The 19,590-nt window shown below is 42.6% G+C and overlaps 1 protein-coding gene across 5 annotated transcripts in view; it reads left to right on the top strand.

Moving 5' to 3' along the window:
• MOB2 (MOB kinase activator 2) overlaps positions 1 to 19,590 on the top strand; it is an 884,625-nt gene that overhangs the window by 827,499 nt on the left and 37,536 nt on the right. For all 5 annotated transcript variants that reach the window (XM_044059677.1, XM_044059676.1, XM_044059674.1 and 2 more), the window contains exon 4: positions 5,669 to 5,793. In XM_044059677.1, coding sequence (XP_043915612.1) covers positions 5,669 to 5,793 — 125 coding nt within the window. The remainder of the gene's footprint in view (positions 1 to 5,668; positions 5,794 to 19,590) is intronic.

The raw sequence follows: 19,590 nt of genomic DNA, 5'->3' as shown, positions 1-19,590 counted from the left end.
GAATTGTTATGGCTAGACTTGTACAGGCCCTAGGGCTGATAGCCTAGTACCAACCTATGAACCTGAGGACAGAGTTTCTTTGGTGGGAAGCAGCATGCAACCACAACAAGGGGCTGCCCTTTACCCAACCCCATGCCACCCAGTCCGTAACCACAGATGCTTCAGACTATTCCTGGGGGGCACACATGGACAGCAAGTGCATTCAGGGCCACTGGAGCCCATGTCAAATGCATCTGCACATCAACCAGAAAGAGATGCTAGCTGTGCAGCATGCTTTGACAGCTTTCAGATCCCTACTCTCACCAGGACACCTGCTAATAAAAACAGTCAACACCAGAGTTATGTGGTACATCAACAAGCAGGCGGAACCCACTCTTACCCACTCTGCAGGCTAGCCAAGGCCCTGTGGAAAAGGGCCTTGGACATGCAGGTACATCTGCAAGCTCAATTCCTGCCAGGCAAACAAAACTCACTGGCAGGCAATTTAAGCAGAAATCTCCTAGACCCACATGAGTGGCAACTAGAGCCACGCACCTTCAACCTTCTGATTCATAAATGGGGGACACCAGAGGTGGATCTCTTTGCATCCCCCTGCAATCAACAGCTCAGAAGATTCTGCACCAGGACACCTTACAGCAGGGCCTGGAAAGTGGATGCCCTATCCTTCCAGTTGGTAAATCTCTCAATTTATGCCTTCCCCCTCTGCCCATCCTCTCAGTAGTATTGCTCAAGATAAGACAGGACAGACCAAGGACAATTCTGATTGCCCCGGACTGGCCATGCCAACACTGGTACCCACTCCTGCGAAGCCTGTCTCCATTGCCATCCTGGCACCTACACCAGGACCCATGGGGGACAGATCTTGCATCCGCAACTGCAAACCCTAAATCTTGCAGCCTGGCTTATCCCTTGAATTTTCCCCCAGTAACCAGTCTAAGCAAGCAGATGCTGGATGTCATCCTTGAAGCCAGAAGACCCAGTACAAGGAAATCCTATGCTGATAAGTGGAAAAGGTACTGCTCCTGGATTCAGTCTAAAGGAGAGGACACAACTCTGTCCTCCCTGCCTCTAATCCTGGATTACCCAGCAGACCTACTCCACAGAGGCCTATCCTTCTCCTCCATTAAGATCCATGCCTCTGCTATTTTGGCTCATTACAACACTGAGCCACCTCTCTTCTCTAACCCTCTTATCAAACAGTTCCCAAGAGGGGCAAACAACTTAAGACCGCCAAGGAAGAGCACCCACCCCTGCTTGGGACCTTAACTTTGTACTGGAAAAGCTCACGCTATCCCCCTTTGAGTTTGCAGCATCAGCAGGGTTAAAATTCCTCTCTCGGAAAATAGCCTTTCTTCTGGCCATCACTTCAGCTAGAAGAGTGTCTGAGCTACAAGCACTTATGGCTGTGGAACCCTTCATTATTTTCCATGCTGACAGGGTCTCCCTCAGGACTAACCCTTGCTTTATGCCTAAAATGGTGTTCAGTGTGGCTCTCAACCAATCTATCCATTTGCCTACCTTCTTCTGTAATCCTCAAAATAAAGGGGAAAGGATCCTGCACTCCTTGGAAGTGCACAGACAACTCAGATTGTACCTTGATAGGACTAAGCCCTTCAGAAAATCTGACCAGTTACTAGTCAGTTTTGCAACAGGGGCAGAGGGCAAGGTCATTTCAAAGAAAACCGTTTCCAAATGGATAGCACATTGCATCTTTTTCTGCTACAAGCACCGTGGGAAACCAATCCCTCGGGGGGGGGGGGGGGTCAGAACACATTCCACTAGGGCAACTTCTACCTCTACAGCATTCCTCAGGGGAGTCCCTACCAGGGACATCCTGGAAGCTGCTACCTGGAGTTCTGTACACACCTTCACCAAGCATTACCACCTACCTAGTTTTTCCAAATCCAGGGCAGGTTTTGCAACAGCAGTCCTGTAAGGCGTTTTAGCCAGCCCTACCTCTCCTTGACTGCCTCCACCCTTCTTCAGCTTTGGGAATTTACCCAAATTTGATGACTGCAACAGTGAAACACAAAGAATATAGTACAGTTGTGTACACTTACTGTAAATGTAGATATTCGAGTGTATTCACTGTTGCAGTCCTGGTTTCCCTCCCTCCAGCCCCCTGGTTTTCTCTCTCTCTCAACTCTCTATGCATTTTACTACCCCCCCCCCTTTTCAGGGGTATTGATATTTACTTTTTACTGGTGGTGGTTTCCCTTACCATAACTTAGCTCCCTATTGGGGGGCTCCTGACATTTGGGGCAAGAAAAACTGATGTAATGGCGTTGGCTGCCTGTTTTTATACCCCTGATGACCTGACATCAGTCTTGAAGCAACAGCATCCGACACAGAAATACTAAGTTTCTGGTGTTCGGGCCAACTGAGGGCTACCTGCAAGCAAATAACCCAAGTGTGATGACTTCAAAAGTGAATACACTCAAACATCTACTTTTATGGTAAGTGTACACAACTGTATTTCTTTCTTTATACTAATGATGCCCCTTCCCCTGTAGACAGCAACATACTCAATTGCTTCAGTGTGTTTTTGGATTAGCAGTGGTGGTGCTGCAGTAGCGTTGTCGCCTCACAGTTGGACGTTGCCCATTCGATTCTCAGAGCGTCTTCTGTGTAGCGACATGTGTGAATGGGCGTTCCTTCATTGAAGTTTGTGCGTTAGGCCCGGCAAGCCAGTACGTAAAAAATCTACTGCCAATCATTAGCGGACCGGAGTTCCGCTGTGGCGACCCGTAACCGGGAAAAGCCAAAAGACACAAACAAACAGGTTTCTTTCTGACAACCAGCAGTGGGCCAGGAGGGGATGTCACATTTACACTGCTGTATTTAAAATGTAGTGTTTCCTCTAATCTCAAAGGTGGCTACACTTGAACTCCGTTTTATTTCTCCAGAATGTCAGTTTCTAGATATCTCCTGCTTATGAGTAAGTAATCCATCCTCAAACTGTCTGCATTTGTCCTTTGTGGCTACTTGTAGCACCTGATGGAAAGGAAGCAGAGGATGGAGTCCGTTTCTGTGCTGTTTACAGTCCTCGTCTCTAGTGTATGACAGCTGTAGGTTCACTCAGCAGTTGGGAATGTGGCTCGGGAGTAGCTTCCATCCTTCACTCTCTTCATTTTGAAACGTCTCAGTATTCCCAAAACTAAAATTCCTATGTTTGATTGTGGTAGTCTTCGACGGACTAGAAGCAGTTCTTGCAGGAGTCCTGAGCTGATGTTCTGTCTGCCTTCGGCTGCCTTGCCTTTAGCTTGTTCTCTCATTCCTTCTACCTTAAACAACTGTATTTTTTTAGAGAAAATGTGCACAGAACTGGGAGTAGAATACAGGCTGGTGAGTCCCCTCACACTTGAGCAAAGGCTTTAACTTGTGCCTCTCTCTGTCATTTTTTGGGCAAGTGCTGTTGGCCGTTCCTTGGCCGCTGAAACGAGGTGAACTAGAAATCTGTTAGATCCCTGTTGGCAGATGTCCTTTTGATGTTCCTGCCTTTGCCTTGTAATCAGTGCTACCTCTCTGACCTGAAGAGATATTTGGAAGAGCAAGTCTGTTTTGCCAAGCCAGGTGTTTTGTGAGAAGTATTCTAAATTTGCTAACTTTGGCTAGAAACAAGCAGTGTATAAGCTATTGTTGCAGTGCCATCAGATTTATAATAAAACTGGTTGTGTTTTGTGAGTGCATCTCAGCTAAAGTCATACAACTCTGTTGTAACTGTATTGTAGTGGGTATCTAGTTGATGTGTAGATACTGTGACATTTTTTCTTGGTTTGTACTCTTAAAGGATGGCATACCTTTGTTATGGTTACTTAATATAATTTTTTGGAGCTTTACTCCAAAGGTCTATACTGTAACTGGGTTGTTATCATCTGGATCCACCATATTAAAAGTGTCAAATGTATATTCTAGCAATTTTGAGACGCTGCCCTGCTGTGCTTTTTTTTTTTGTTTTGTTTTTGTTAAACATGTGAGTGAGCTGCTGAAAGGAGCTTTTGCAGTCACAATCCAGACCAGTTAGGCAAGTACAATCATAAAAACAGTTATTAGAATATGTAGAACTAGAACAAAGGCATCAGAATGAGACCATTATTGGATGTATAAAGAAGACGGCAAACAGCAGAATATAATCATCATTAATGCAGAGTAACATGAAAAATGTAGCAGCATTGTACCATATAATGTAGTAATATGGGCAGAAAAGGAATGACCCCCCACTGGGGATATTGGCTTCTACATATTCTACTGTGAAAAGAAATATAACATAAATTTGTATGTTAGTTCAGGTGTTGTATCTTTTTTGCAGTAATTGGGCTTTGCTAGTGTTTTGGGGAAAATATGTTGAGGGTAAGGGTAGAGGACACTTAATTCCTGCTTGTAAGCTCACAATCCTGTGTTTTCCTGCCCCAAACTTAATAATTGATGTTATTGTATCGTAAGTGCCATGATATGGCTGAACTGGGAACATTTTGGATTATCCAAAAAATTCATGATTAATTAAACATTAAATGTTTGTGCCCTTTTTTGTGCAAAGGTGTTGGGTTTTATTTGCATCTTCCACCCTCTGTTATTCTATGCCTTTTGACTCACCAGCAGTATAGAAAATGTTGGAATTTCTAGCAGAATAAGACTTTCCTTCCAATCTGAAAGTATTTAGAGCACTTCTATGGATGCCCTGCTATGTTGTCTTCCACGTACACATGGAATCTAGTCCTTTTTTTGCTTATTTGCTGTTTCTGCAACAGTCATTTTGTGGCATACATTTTTCTGCACAGAATGCATTTATAGTTTGTTAAAATACACTTGTGTAATTGATTTGTGACTTAAATGTTATCGTAGAGAAGTCCTAAGTGTGCCATCCTTCAAATGAGACATTAAACCGAGACCCCATTTGCATGAGTTGGTGGTAGCTCAAGAGGATGTAAAAGATCCCACGGCACTAATCGAAAAGAGTAGGGGAAGTTCCCCAGTGCTCTGTCCATATTTCCATGATTACCACCTTCGGTCTCCCCTGAAAAGTGACCATTTGCCTAGTTGGACTAACCCAGTCAACAAAGTGTAAATAAATAAAATAAAAATCTTTTAGATCTTGCATACTAATGGAGTATTCACTGTCTTTTTATGAAATGAGGATAACTGGTACCACAAACTGCTTGGCTTTGAATCTGGGAAATGCAAACATCCGTGCTGAGCATCTGCAGTTCATCACCAGTGTGTATACGTTGCCAGTTCTCCACACTGCAGTGGTATGCCAGGGGGACCTACATGCACTTTTATTAGTAATGAAAGCATTCTTTAAACTAGCACTAGCATTAGTAATGCAGTAGTTTGTGGTGTGATATCACCAGTATCTTCTGGTCATACTTAATAGCAGCAGCACTTTCCAGTCATAGCAACCCAAGCAGTGCTTACTGGGATGTGTTTTCTGTTTTTTTGTGGGCTATGTGGTGAAATGAAGTACCACCGATCGGCCACTATAGTGAACCTAGCAGGCTATTGCTTTTAATGTTATTTTTCTTTGTTTAAATTTTTATTGACTTAATAAACTACAGTAAAATTCAAAATCAGTTCACAGAATCATATGCTTTAAGACCTGTAGTATGAGTTTATTGTACAGATGTGTTGTAATGTGTAAAGGATAACAATTTGCACTTTTCTCCCTAAGGCAATACTACTGGTATGATGAGAGGGGGAAGAAGATGAAATGCACAGCTCCGCAGTATGTTGATTATGTTATGAGTTCCGTACAGAAACTGGTGACAGACGAGGAGGTGTTTCCCACTAAGTATGGTATGTTGTTTTTTTGTATATTGCATTGTACTATGGCAAGGGGGGATTCTAACATTGCTTTCCAGGTTTAACATGCTTTTCCTTTGGAAATATGAAAACTAAATGTGCGACTATAACTGCGAGTCATTTTCGATTTTGTAAATTTAATTTTCATTCATCATACTGCTCCTTGATACAACTGACGAGACGTGGAGATAATGCAATGAGGAAGGGAGGGGAAACACAATGGTGACTGAGACGTCCGACAGAGAGAGAAGGCAATGGGAGGGAGCAGATTGAGTAACCAACAGATGTTCAAACTCCTTTGAAAATGAGATAACGACCATTCTCTGACTGTCCATGTTAGTAGCACTGTATATTTAACTGAAAATAATGCAAGTCATTACTAGTTGTAAGTAGTTGTTGAAATCCACTTATAAAATGGTTTCCTTCATTTGTTTTTGTTTTGCCCCATCAGACACATCATTTTTTAATTCCTCTTCAGTGTAATTTCTGGAGAGCTAAGAGTGTGCAACTCCAATGTGGGATGGCTATTATTGCCTGATGCCTAAACACTTCCTTTAGTAGTTGCTACTGACCCTTGGTCAACACTCTGCATAGATTAAAAGGGCTGCATTTCTAGGTTCTGTCATCTCACCACTAACGAGCCATAAGTTTGTTTCCTTTCAGTTTTGTTCACTGTCCACGGGAGATGCAATAATAAATTATACTGCTGTCAGCGCTAGTAAATCTATTGTATTGCTGTTTAACCATTTTTTTTTTGGAGATGTGAAGGGAAATGTTCAACAGTAGTGACTTTTTTTTTTTTTTTTTAAAAAGATCATGTTGGCTGTGTTCCTGTTTTCCTTTCTGTGAGCTGAAGGCTAAGTATGGAAAACAGGATTTGCCTGTGTTCATAGGTTGGTACTAGGCTATCGGCCCTAGGGCCTATACAAGCCTAGCCATAACAATTCCCTGGCTATTTCTTTCCACACTATTTAATTCTTTCCACACTATTTAATTCCCTGAACTCCTGTCTAGCAGGGCAACTAACGTGATCCCCGGGGTGAATTTCCTTTTTCCCATCCAATCATCAAGGTTCCTTTTGAAGAGGGCCAAAGAGGCGCTCTGCTTGATATGTATGGGCAGTCTATTCCAGAGTCTGGGGAGTCTCTGGGTCAGGAACCTATCCCTCCAGTATGTTGTGTTTATTGTGATGACAAGATTTAGATCGCTGGAGCGTATGGCTGTGAGAGATTGGAATTTCTTAGTGTAGCATGTCCAACAGCTCTGGGTTTGACATGGCCTTGTATGTTAAGCAGAGATTACCTCGGAGTAGACGATATGCAACAGAGTATAGCTGGAGTTTTTTAAGACGGTCAGCATAGGGCATCTGCTTTAGGCCTGTGATTCTTTTAGTGAGTTATTTCTGCGGCCTTTCCAGTTGTTGCAGATGTCTTGAGAGGTACATACCAAATGGGGCATTGTATTCTATAATGGGTCTAATGAGGGATGAGTACAGTGGGACAATGACCTCCTTTTTTCTGGATGAAAAGCCCTTCGTGATGAGGTGTGTACCACATAGAAGGATTTTCTGACTGTTGTGGTGATGTGGTTATTGAAGGTGAGACCACTGTCCCTACGTCTCGTCACACTTTCGGTGTTTAGTGTACTGCGACCTATGTGATAATTCACGGGTACATGTTTTTTCCCAAAGGGGATAACTGTACATTTCTTGGCATTGAGCTTGAGCCCATGGCTCTGGCACCAAGCATCTGTTTCTGTTAGGCCCTTTTGTGTAGAGTATCCACATCATTTGGGGATTCAGTAGTGGCTCCCAGTTTGCAGTCATCTGCAAACTTTGTAGGTTTAGGGAATGGGTTTTGTGATGAATGGCACAGCAACAAATCATGAACAGAGTTCTCTAATACCTGTAGTACAAGGTGTTTCATACATCACACAGACCAGAACACCACATATTTCATTTAATTGATTTTCTTTGTTTTAAGGGTTTCCTACTGACATCAGTGAGTTGTGATAATTGCCTAAGCTTTTTCAGTGCAGGGCTTTAGTTTGGAAATTTTTACAAATGTTGGGTCACATTATTCATTTTCTATAGTAGTGTCTGGAGCAAAGTATTTTTAATGTATTGTGATGGTGTAAGGAGAGTTAAGTTAGAATTTCTTTATTTTTTGTTAGTTTACATAGAACTGTGTCCGTTTTGCTTGCAATACCTTTTTATGATTGGACAGTTGCATTTGGTACTCCATTTTATTTTGTTATTTTATAACTTTTCTCATCTTGATAAGAACAGATTTTGTTTTGGGGAGTTGGCTTAAGTGGATAATGTTTTGTTTAAAGTTAATTGTTATTAGCTTTGACGTAAATGGAACATGTGGTCCATTCCTTAATTTGTTCTTGATTTTATTTTTTAAGTATAGATGTGTGCTTTGGCAGTTGATTGTTGACTTAGGTGGATTAGGGAGTTTTAGGGTTATCAATGCATCTATTTTGTATGTGTACTGTGTAAATCAAGTTATTAGCAAGTGGCATACATATGAGAGGTTTAGAGGAAAGTTAATTGTTTTGATAAAGCAACAAGTGTGCACGTATTTTTATGACATACTAGAGGATAGCTAAATGAAAAAAAAATACATATGTATTAAGTGCCTAGTGCACCAAATGTGCATTTGTTGCACCCTTTATGTTGTGTCTTTTAGGATATGTGCATTTATTAGTTTATTGCTCTCTGCTTTCATGCTTTGTGGATGTCCTTCAAGGATGCATCTGCAGTCCTAACATATGGTTTGTCCTGCCTCAGGCAGCCCTTCGGTCGTCCGGATTCCAAAGTCTGGGTCTGGCCTCTGCTGATATCGCACTTCACCCGACGTCACAGCTGCTGTTTATTGGGTATAAAGACATCAGCCGACGCCATTTTCCTCAGTCTTTCTTGCCGCGTGGTGCCCGAAGCAGAAGCTGTTCGCAAGTGCCGGTCGGTCAGATCCAGAGATTTCTACTACCGAAGACTTCTAAAAAGCTAAGTACCCCGTTGGGGACTCTTTCTTGCCTCAGCCGATGTCAGACAAAGTAAATAATTGTTTAACTTGTGGGAAACAAATACCTCATAAGGATTTCCACTCGTACTGCCTTCCTTGCTTAGGCCCAGACCACAACGTATCAGCTAGTCTAGCCTGTGCTTCCTTCAACCGACGGACACTTGGACGTCGGTCAGAGTTTGCAGAGGAGTTTTTTGGTCCCGCTTTTGCATACAAAATGCCATCGGAGACTCCGACTACTCAATTAGCTAAAAAGCGCAAGGAAAAGGACCGACATTCGCGGCCCGCGGTTTCGGCTGAAACCACGGTTAGGCCAACCGTGAGTGTCTCGGTTTCGGCTGAAACAGAGTCCCCAGTTCTTCCTTCGGCCGAAAGCATGCCTCCGATAGCCGAGGCCTCACAGAGCATGGCTGAATCTGCTACTGAATTTACTGCTACAGTAGCAGGCACCCAGGATTTGTCAGACACTATTCCTTTAGACATATCTACCCCTGCACGTGGGGCTGCTAGGCCCCCTGCTTCTATGTCTATAAAGGCTTTTGCCAGGGCTAAAGCAGCTAAATCTTCTAAGGCCTTACCTGCTAAAACTCCCTCACATAGGCCTACCTCTAGTTCCCAAATTCTCAGCCTGGCTGAGGATCTCATTTCTTTGATCAGGGGATCCCAACCTCACCCAGACAGGGTCTCTCAGCCCCCTCCAGATAAGAGGCCTAGGACTGAACCCCCGGAACCTGTCTCTACAGACTATTCCTCGGATGACTCAGACATTTCAGACCCTCAGGAAGGCCCATATTCTCCTTATGAGGATTCTGATGCAGAAGACTCCATTCCTTCTGCTTCCCCTCCTGAAGAATTTTCCTTTGGGGAAACCTTGCATGCTATGAGGGAACACTTCCAATGGCAGGGCCAGGATTTTTCAGATTCAAGGAAAAGGCTAAGGACTTTTTTACATTTACCACAGCATAGGCCTTTAGCCATTCCTCCAGTACTAACAGTTGTTGATGATGCATTTAATGATGCCTGTACTGCCCCTGATTCTCTTCCTCCGGCCCCTGCCAAGCCTGACAGATATTACAGGGTCCCGGACACACACTACCATTTGTATAAGGCTCCTGTTGCAGACCCTGAAACCATTTCACAGGGCCCTAAAGGTGTGGCAGCTGCCTCTGCCAAAAACCCTCTTCCCTCTGAAAGGGAATCTAGAGCATTAGAGAGATGGGGTAAAAAGGTTTATACTTCTGCTACTCTTTCGGCCAGGGCCTTGAACTGTCAATTTCACATGATTCAGTACCAGGAATTTTTGTTAGACCAGCTAAATAAAAAACTGTCTTCTCCTGAACCTTTAGACCGCAAGTCCCTTCAGGATTTGGTACATAACTCTCAGCAGGTCAGTAACCATTTCTTAAAATGTGGCTATGATGCACTGGAGGCTTCCTTTAGATCAGCTATGACTGGAACAGTGATTCGAAGGCATGCCTGGTTAAAAGGACAATCCTTACCAGATCATGTTAAGTCAAAACTCCTAGATGCTCCCATGGAGAAACAGTTTGTTTGGCTCCCCTGCACAGGAGGTTCTAAAGAAGGTGGAAGAAAAAGCAAAATCTGTCCAAACAGTCAAGGATTTCTTACAGGTCCAACCTCCGAGGTTTAGCAGAAATTGGCCTTCGAAGAATTGGTCCTTTCCAGACAACTCCAGAGTGCAGAGAGGCAGAAATAGACGCCCAAGAGGCAGAGGTCAATCTAGGGGTGCCTACAGGGGACGTCAGTGGCAGCCTACCAACCAGAGAAGTACTGCCACAGATTCAACTACAACCACTTCCACAGGGCAGACACAATGACTTGGCTCTGGTTCCGCCTACCAGGGAACAACTGGAAGCACCCTTGGGCGGAAAGCTAGCCTTATTTTCCGACAACTGGCATTACATTACAGGAGACAAATGGACTTTACAAACAATAGACAAGGGCTACAGGTTTCACTTCCACACTCTACCAAAAAAGAGAGGAATGCCAAACCTACCACCAAGCCAAAAAACAGACGCTCTAAGACAAATCAACAACTTATTAAGGATGAGAGCTATAGAAAAGGTACCACCTATGGAACAAGGCCAAGGATTTTACTCCAGGCTTTTCCTTGTACCAAGAAAAGAAAATCAATGGAGACCTACTCTAGACTTGTCCGCACTGAACACATACCTCATTGTTCCAAAATTCAAAATGCTGACCCTCCAGCAGCTTCTTCCCATGCTGGGCAAGGAGTCTTGGCTGGTGACTCTAGATCTCAAGGAGGCATACCTGCACGTCCCTATATGACCAGATTGCAGAAGACACCTCAGATTTCTTGCAGGATCAGAGCATTATCAATTCTCAGCATTGCCCTTTGGCTTATCTACTGCGCCCAGAGTATTCACGAAATGCCTGGCATCAGTAATTGCTCATTGCAGGCTTCAGGGAATTCAAATTTACCCATACCTGGACGACTGCCTAATACAAGCGGACAACAAGGCAAAATTAACAAAAGATTTGGAAAATGTCATACAACTGTTGCAAGCCTTGGGATACACAGTCAACATGCAAAAGTCAAGACTAGTACCATCCCAAAGGATAACATTCTTGGGTGCAGAACTGGATACATCAACTCAGATGGCTTTTCTCACAGAAGAAAAACAAAAGCAACTACCAGTCTACTTCATGACATTAACAACACAAACTCAGCTTACTGCAAGGAAAGTCCTGCAAGCCCTGGGTTACATGGCATCCTGCATAATATTGATTCCGCATGCCAGGCTGCATATGAGAAAGTTACAATGGTACCTAAGGAATGTATGGTCTCAACACAAGCACAGTCTAGAAGCCCAGATTCCATTAATTCCATGCCTGAAGCAAGAATTCCTGTGGTGGGCTCAGGCCTGTCAGTTGAACAGAGGATTGCCTTTCCACAAACCTCATCCAAGCCAGACCATCACCACGGACGCCTCAGACCTAGGCTGGGGGGCACACATGGTGGACAAGTGTATACAAGGCCTATGGACCCAAGACCAGCTGAATCTACACATAAATCTAAAGGAGATGCTGGCAGTGAAACATGCGATCCAGGCATTCAGACCACTCCTTCAACAGGGTCATCTGCTGATAAGGACGGACAATACCACAGTCGTGGTACATCAACAAACAGGGAGGTACACATTCATATTCTCTATGCCGGATGGCACTGGACCTGTGGAATGTGGCCCTGAATCTCAGCATTCAACTTCAGGCCAGATTTGTACCAGGAAAAGAAAATTCTCTAGCAGACACCTTAAGCAGAACTACCACGGATGCTCACGAATGGATGCTGCATCCAGATATCTTCAAAGCCATAACAAAGAAATGGGGACTACCAGAGATAGACTTGTTCGCCTCCCCACACAACCACCAATTGAAGAAATTCTGCACAAGAGCATACCACCCACTTGCTTGGAGGGTGGACTCCCTTTCCTTCAGCTGGAAAAACCTGACAGCATATGCATTTCCACCTCTTCCTTTGATGTACAAAGTTCTACTGAAGATCAGAGAGGATCAGCCAAGGGTAATCCTGATAGCTCCAGACTGGCCGAGGCAACATTGGTACCCGCTACTGAGAAGCATGTCTCGGACACACGCATGGCCTCTACCTCTATGTCCTTTACTTCTAACACAGAACAACTACAAGATCCTACATCCAAACTTGAAAACACTGCAGCTAGCTGTTTGGAATATTGCATAAAACAAAATAACCCAGGTTTATCTCAGAGGGTTAAGGACATTATCCTGGAGGCACGCAGACCCTCCACAAGGAAAACTTATTCAGCCAAGTGGAAAAGATACCTCATTTGGAGTGCAGCAAAGGGAGAAAATGTCTCATTGGCAAGCATAGCACACATCCTGGAATATTTAGCAGAACTGTTCCACAATGGCCTGTCTTACTCCTCCGTTAAGATTCATGCATCAGCAATTTCAGCAGAATATAACATGGATCCTCCTGTTTTCTCTCATCCTCTACTCAGGCAGTTCTTGAGAGGAATTAAAAATGTAAAACCTCCAAGGAAACCACCTTTACCTACATGGGATCTCAACTTTGTGCTGGAAAAGTTAACACTTCCCCCTTTTGAACCAGCAGCAACAGCAGAATTACAGTTCTTGTCTTGGAAAACTGCTTTCCTGCTAGCAATCACTTCAGCAAGAAGGGTATCTGAGTTACAGGCATTAATGGCAGTACAACCCTTCCTTATCTTCCATCAGGATAGAGTCTCTCTGAGAACTAACCCTACCTTTATGCCAAAAGTGGTCTCCAGAGTATCATTGAACCAAGCGATTCATTTACCTACATTCTTCCACAACCCACAGAACAGGGGGAAAGACTGCTACATACCTTGGATGTGCACAGACAATTACGCTACTATCTGGACAGAACTAAGACCAGCAGAAAAACTGACCAGCTTCTGGTAGCATATGCAACAGGAATGCAAGGAAAAGCAATTTCAAAACAGACAATCTCAAAATGGATAGGAAATTGCATTCGATTTTGTTACTCTTTTCATGGAAAGACGACAACTGAAAATATCAGACCTCATTCCACAAGAGCTACAGCCACCACTATAGCTTTCCTACGAGGAGTGGCTACCAAAGACATTTTAGAAGCTGCTACTTGGAGCTCTGTGCATACATTTGCCAAGCATTATAATCTTCCCTTATACTCTAGATCCCGAGCAGGTTTTGCAACTGCTGTTTTGCAAGGGATCTTAACTACACCATCTTTATCTTAGTGCCTCCTCCCCCAGTTTGGCTATGGTATTCTACCCATATGTTAGGACTGCAGATGCATCCTTGAAGGACATAGTACAGTTTTGTACCTACCATAAATGTAGATGTCCAATAGGTATGCATCTGCAGTCAGGATTACCCACTCTCCTTCCCTCTGTGGTATTCCTAGGTATTTACCCTCTTTTAGCTAGCTGGGGAATCTATTATGGTGTATTTCTTTGTATATATATATATATATATATCTATATATATATATATATATATATATATATATATATATTTATATTGTTTGCTCTCTACTGTTTGGAATTATTTGCATTTATCCAAATTTAGCCTTCCTAGAGGGCACCTGGCATCTGGGGCAAGAAACACTGAGGAAAATGGCGTCGGCTGATGCCTTTATACCCAATAAACAGCAGCTGTGACGTCGGGTGAAGTGTGACATCAGCCGAGGCCAGACCCAGACTTTGGAATCCGGCCGACCGAAGGGCTGCCTGAGGCAGGACAACCCATATGTTAGGACTGCAGATGCATACCTATCGGACATCTACATTTATGGTAGGTACAAAACTGCACTTTCTCAGTGTACCACTGCTGTTGACAGTATCTGTGGAATCATATTAGAAATGCTAAAAGTGGCGTAGCACAAAAAAGTTAAAATCGAGATGCATCGTCTCTGGGGGTGACCTAGTTATTTTCAGTGTGATCTTTTGTGCGTCATGACTTTTTAAAGGTGACTGCGATTTCTTTAAAATTTATCTTACCATAGCCTAGATGGATGGTGCCCTAACTATGACCCAGATGACTAGGGTTCAATTTATCAGCCCTGACACTGTTGGATATTGGCAAGGAGATGAGAGAAGTGAAGAGGCATGGCCTGCTAATCTGTCCCAGGGGTGGCAAGGAATGGCACATTAGGAGTTGTGATTTCCTGCTTGAGACCAGGGAGGTTGTCATTCTTGTTTTGGGAGGGAGAGGCTGGGCTGCTTGCACCAAACATCCCCTATAGATGTGAGGGGATATTCTGTGCCATCAGCACCTTGCATGTCCCTGTCCAGCACTTCACTGGGTTTGCATAAAAGTTATGGTGTAAACGAATGAAAGTCTTGCTCTACTTCTTATAGCTTTCAAAGTGATAGCCCCTCCCAGTTGATCCTTGCCCGGGTGATTAATGAATGGCTGATTGTAGATGAGCCCCTTCTTCACCAAACGGGGTAAAGGAAGATGAAGTAAAAATTTGTCTGCTAATGATTTTAGTTTTGGTTAACTATGCATCATGGTATGACCTTTAAATATGCATTTCTGGCACCAGATTAATATGCGATAGTTAAGGTCTGCAGTCTCAAAATCTGCACTGCTGGCCATCAGACAGTTTATAAGGAATGATTGTCCTAAAGAGGTACATTAAATGCACACTTTGGACTTCTGTAATAGCCAAAAACTGCTACACTCACATAACCTTTGCACTGTACTCAGGCAGGTCAGAGTTATAGTTACATACACTGTTTTCCACGAGGAGGTTAACAATATCTTTTTAGTGCTAGCACCCCCTTCACTATCCTTACGGCAATTATCAGTGTAACACATCAGCAACACAGTTACCATTTACCCTTAAAGTAAGACAATCATAGTACAAGTATTTGGTAGCTATGGCTTAAACAGTCTTCAAAAGGCCTGAGCCAGCAATTGATATTACACCAATTTAGTGCATATACCCTTAAACTAATAAACTGCCAGCCACAAGCATTTTTAATTGACTAAAAGTGTTCATTACTGCAAATAAACATGCACTTTACTTTGCATTGTCTTGCTGCTAGTAGCTAGATGCGCTTGATTTTCTATCCACCTCTGATTTTAGTCCAAGTAGCAGTTGCAAAATATCTCTTGCTCTCTCTTTCATGTTCTCTGTTTAAGGGCCCCTGACAGTGTTTCCTGTTTGGTTTAAACATGGATGATGATTTTTCTGTTTTCCACTCTTTTTGAACTGTGGGGGAACGTTGAGTCCAACAAGCTTAGCTTCTAAATAGAGTAATATATTCTTTGAGCTTAAGGCACTGTGTGTGTGGTGCAGATTTGAGAAGCTATATGTAGTTTCTAACAGTTCTGCTACATTTCGCATGAACGTATTCACATACTCGGTGCAGCTTACATTTTTTGCATTCTTTCCATGCTGTTTGTTTTACATATTGCAAGCTTTACAACCTCATTTTTTGTGAAAAAGTATAGTTACATTTAATTCAGCATTTTTTCTAAAAAAAACAAATGAGAACTTAAGCTTATCACATTTCTCATCTGAAAATAATTCTAATAGCTTTAGCTTTATGCTACGTCTCTACAGTATGCAGTACAAAAATATGCTTTGAATAAAGGCCACAACTGATCTGATTTTATTTTATTTATTTATTTATTTTATTTTACATTTGTTGACCGGGAGGATCCGACTGGATACATGTCCATTTTCAGCGGAGGCCCGGGGAGAAAAGTTCCAAACACAGGTACAAAAACAATTTGAATAACAGTGAAATATTATTTTACATTCAAAGTTAGAACATATGTTGTTCAATTATAATTTATTTAAAAAGGGAGAGGATTTAGGATAGTAGGGAGAAGTAGGAGAGTCAGGTGTAATGACTGTTAGTATAGCCGAAGGTTAACTACCCCGGATTTAGGCAGTGACAATTTTGTATTGTACCCAGATGTGTTTTTAGCTTAGCTTTGAATTGACTTAATGTAGACATAGATATAATATCATGGGGAAGTTTGTTCCAAATTTTACCTGCAGCATTGTTGAGAAGGGAGTCACCAGCAGAGTTATTAGTTTTGAATGTTTGGATTAGGAGACGGTTGGATGACCTCAATGGACGAGGATTGTTACATAGAGGAAGCAGCATTTTGAGGGAAGGAGCATATTCAGGGTTATATATAATTTTGTGTGTAAGGACTAGTAGATTGAAAGAAATAAGGGTAGGAAGCTCAGACCAGTTAAGCTTGGCTAAGTTGGTACAATGATGGGTCCTATATGGTGACCCAGTGACAAACCTAGCAATATGATTGTAGCAGTTAGAGAGTTTGTTCATGACAGTTTTGCTTATGTTATGAAGTAAGGGGGACGAGTACAGGAGTGATGAGAGAAGGTGAGTCTGGGCAATGGCCATTTTAGCTTGAGGGGTCAAGAAGCTATTTATTCTATATAAGGAGCCCAGTTTCTTATTAATGGTCTTGATCATTTGGTTTATATGTATATCATATTTTAGTTTGTTGTCTATGGTTACCCCTAGTAATTTTGTTGAGAGATCTGGAGAAATTATGGTCCCATCCTTGGCTTGGATAGTAAAATTAAAGGGGCAAGACTTATTTGTTGGAAGAAACAACAACATTTTAGTTTTTTTAGGATTCAGAATCAGGCGATTGGAGAGCCAGTGTTCTATTTTGCTGAAAGTGGACTGGGTTATCACTTGTAGATCTGAGGGAGTTGTACCAGAGCAAATTAACGAGAATCATCTGCATATTGTATGCAACTAGCATTAGGAATAACTGTATGGAGATCATTGATAAAGATGGAAAATAATAGCGGCCCTAAAATAGATCCTTGGGACTCCCAATGTATTGGGTAGTAAGTTAGAGAGTTTGGTCTGCCATAAAACTGCTTGTTTTCTACCGGATAGGTAGGAAACAAACCATTGTACAGCAGTATTGTCAAGGCCGAATGAGGGCAATGTATTAACTAGAAGTTTATGATCCACCATATCGAAGGCCTTCGACAGATCCAGAAATAATGCAGATGAGATTTTATTATTATTACGATGGGAGTTTATGGTGTTAGAGAAGACAAGGAGGGCTGAGGTAGTGCTATGGAGGGGTCTGAAACCATGTTGGTTATCAGTCAGTAGATGGTTGACAGTTAGGTGTTGCATGAACTGTTTCTGAACACATTTTTCCATTATTTTTGCTAGAGGAAAGTATGGATATGGGCCTATAGTTTGAGAGATCAGTGGAAGTGCCTCCCTTGTGGAGAGGAATTACATATGATATCTTCCAGATCTCGGGAATTTTGGCCTCTGCTAAGGAACGGTTGATGAGGATTGACACTGGATAAGCAATTACTTCAGCTGTTTTTTGCAAATATTCAGCTGGGAGTTGGTCAGCAGAGAGTGTTGAGGGTTTTAGTTTTTTAATTAATCTACAAATAAATGAGGTTGGTACAGGTTGAAAGGTAAGTAGGGGAATATTATTGGGTGTTCGAGAGTCAAAGGTGTGAGGGCTGGGTGGTAATTGATTAGATAGAGTTTGAATTGTCTCAGTAAAGAAGTGGTTAAAGCTATTGGAGACATCGACAGAGGTTTTATCAATGAGTGTGGCAGGGACAGGGGTAGTAGTACACCCAGGGTGAAGAAGTTGATTTAGTCCAGCCCAGAATTTTTGTGGGCAGTTTTGGTGGTCAGTTTGCAATTTACAATAGTATTGTCTTTTATCAAGTAATATTTGCCTTTTGGTTTCATTCCTAAGTTGTCTGTATTTAATTTGGTCCATATTAAATTAGTAAAGCCAAAATTAGGTGCAACAAACTTTCAAATAATTTAGCTTATTGTAATTTAAGTAATATGTATATCTGCCTGCCACACCATGCATGAAAATTGTTGATTGTGCTTCATGGGGAGCCCTCTGCAGTGTGTCGAACACTTGTGTACATTCTTCTTGCATGCTGTCTTATGGCAGTTAATTTTTTTTAACTGTTATGCTTGTTGAATCGCACCATGTGTGTCCCATATGTGGCAGCCATTTGCCAGTGAAAAGCAGGGCAGGCACACAATCCTGTTTGCAGTCTTCAGATCTCATAATGTGCATCTGGAAAGTTTCAGCATTTGATCTCTAATTATCATTTACTGCTGAAGTCACCCTGTCAGTGAGGTAACCCAGCATTTTTCTTACTGCTGCCTGCATTTGGGTATAGTCTGGCCGTGAATTTTGAGCATGGAGATCCTTTGCTGGCTCCGTAGGGTGTTACCATCTAGCAGCCCAAAACCAATGCCACATCTGAGCTTTCTTAACTAAAGAATGCAAATGTGATGGATGTATTTTCTGATTCCAAGTCATCTTAAGTTGCTTCTGCTCCAGATGTCTGTAGAGCCATTATCTGAGTGAAGGCTGGTTAATATGTTAGGTCATATACACTGGACTTCACTTCCTCTTTCATCCCAAAGATACGAGGTTCTCTTCACAAGTAAATGGATGACCTGCTTCTTAAAAGTAAAGTTTCAGCTGTTGGTGTGTCATGGATAAGCAGACCTGTCATAGTGGGTTGGGCTGTATCACGGATAGTAGTTCTCTCACAGTGGGTCAGGATGTGTCGTGGATAGCAGCACTGTCATTGTATGTCAGAATGTATCATGGATAGCAGCCCTCTCATAGTGGATTGGGATGCGTCATGGAGAGCAGTCCTCTCATGGGTGAGGATGTATCATGGATAGCAGTCCTTTCTTAGTAGTTTTGGATGTATAATGGATAGCAGCCTTGTCATAGTGGGTCAGGATGTATCTTGGGTAGCAGCCTTGTCATAGTTGGGTCAGGACGTATCTTGGGTAGCAGTCCTCTAACTGCCACATACAACTGTCCATACATTCATGTTTCCTTAGTGTCAGGCAGTGTATTAGTATTGCTGTCCAATAATTCCTTTGTGTGCTAGCCTGAAAGAGTAGGAAGTACAGCCTTCTGTATATGAAGGAGCAGCTTTTGAATGTTCTATCAACCAGGAGAAGGTCATAGCTGCAGGTGTCTAACTTTGGCAGCTGTGGTCAGTAGGTGAAGCAAATGTAAATGTTGTCTAGTTCCTTCTCGAGGAGTACCACAATGTGGACGTTTTTTAGGGGCACTGTTAAGGAGGTGCATCTGTAAGCTTAGTTGCAGAGTGATGTCCTACTGGCATTCCCTGTTCTGTGTCCTGGCAGTATTCCTTTTCATGGTTTGGGTACATGGCATGGCTTCT

This window comes from Protopterus annectens, chromosome 17.part0 (assembly GCF_019279795.1).
Source record: "Protopterus annectens isolate FY-2018-M chromosome 17.part0, PAN1.0, whole genome shotgun sequence".
Taxonomy (NCBI): Eukaryota; Metazoa; Chordata; order Ceratodontiformes; family Protopteridae; genus Protopterus; species Protopterus annectens.
This window is presented reverse-complemented; position numbering and strand designations above follow the sequence as displayed.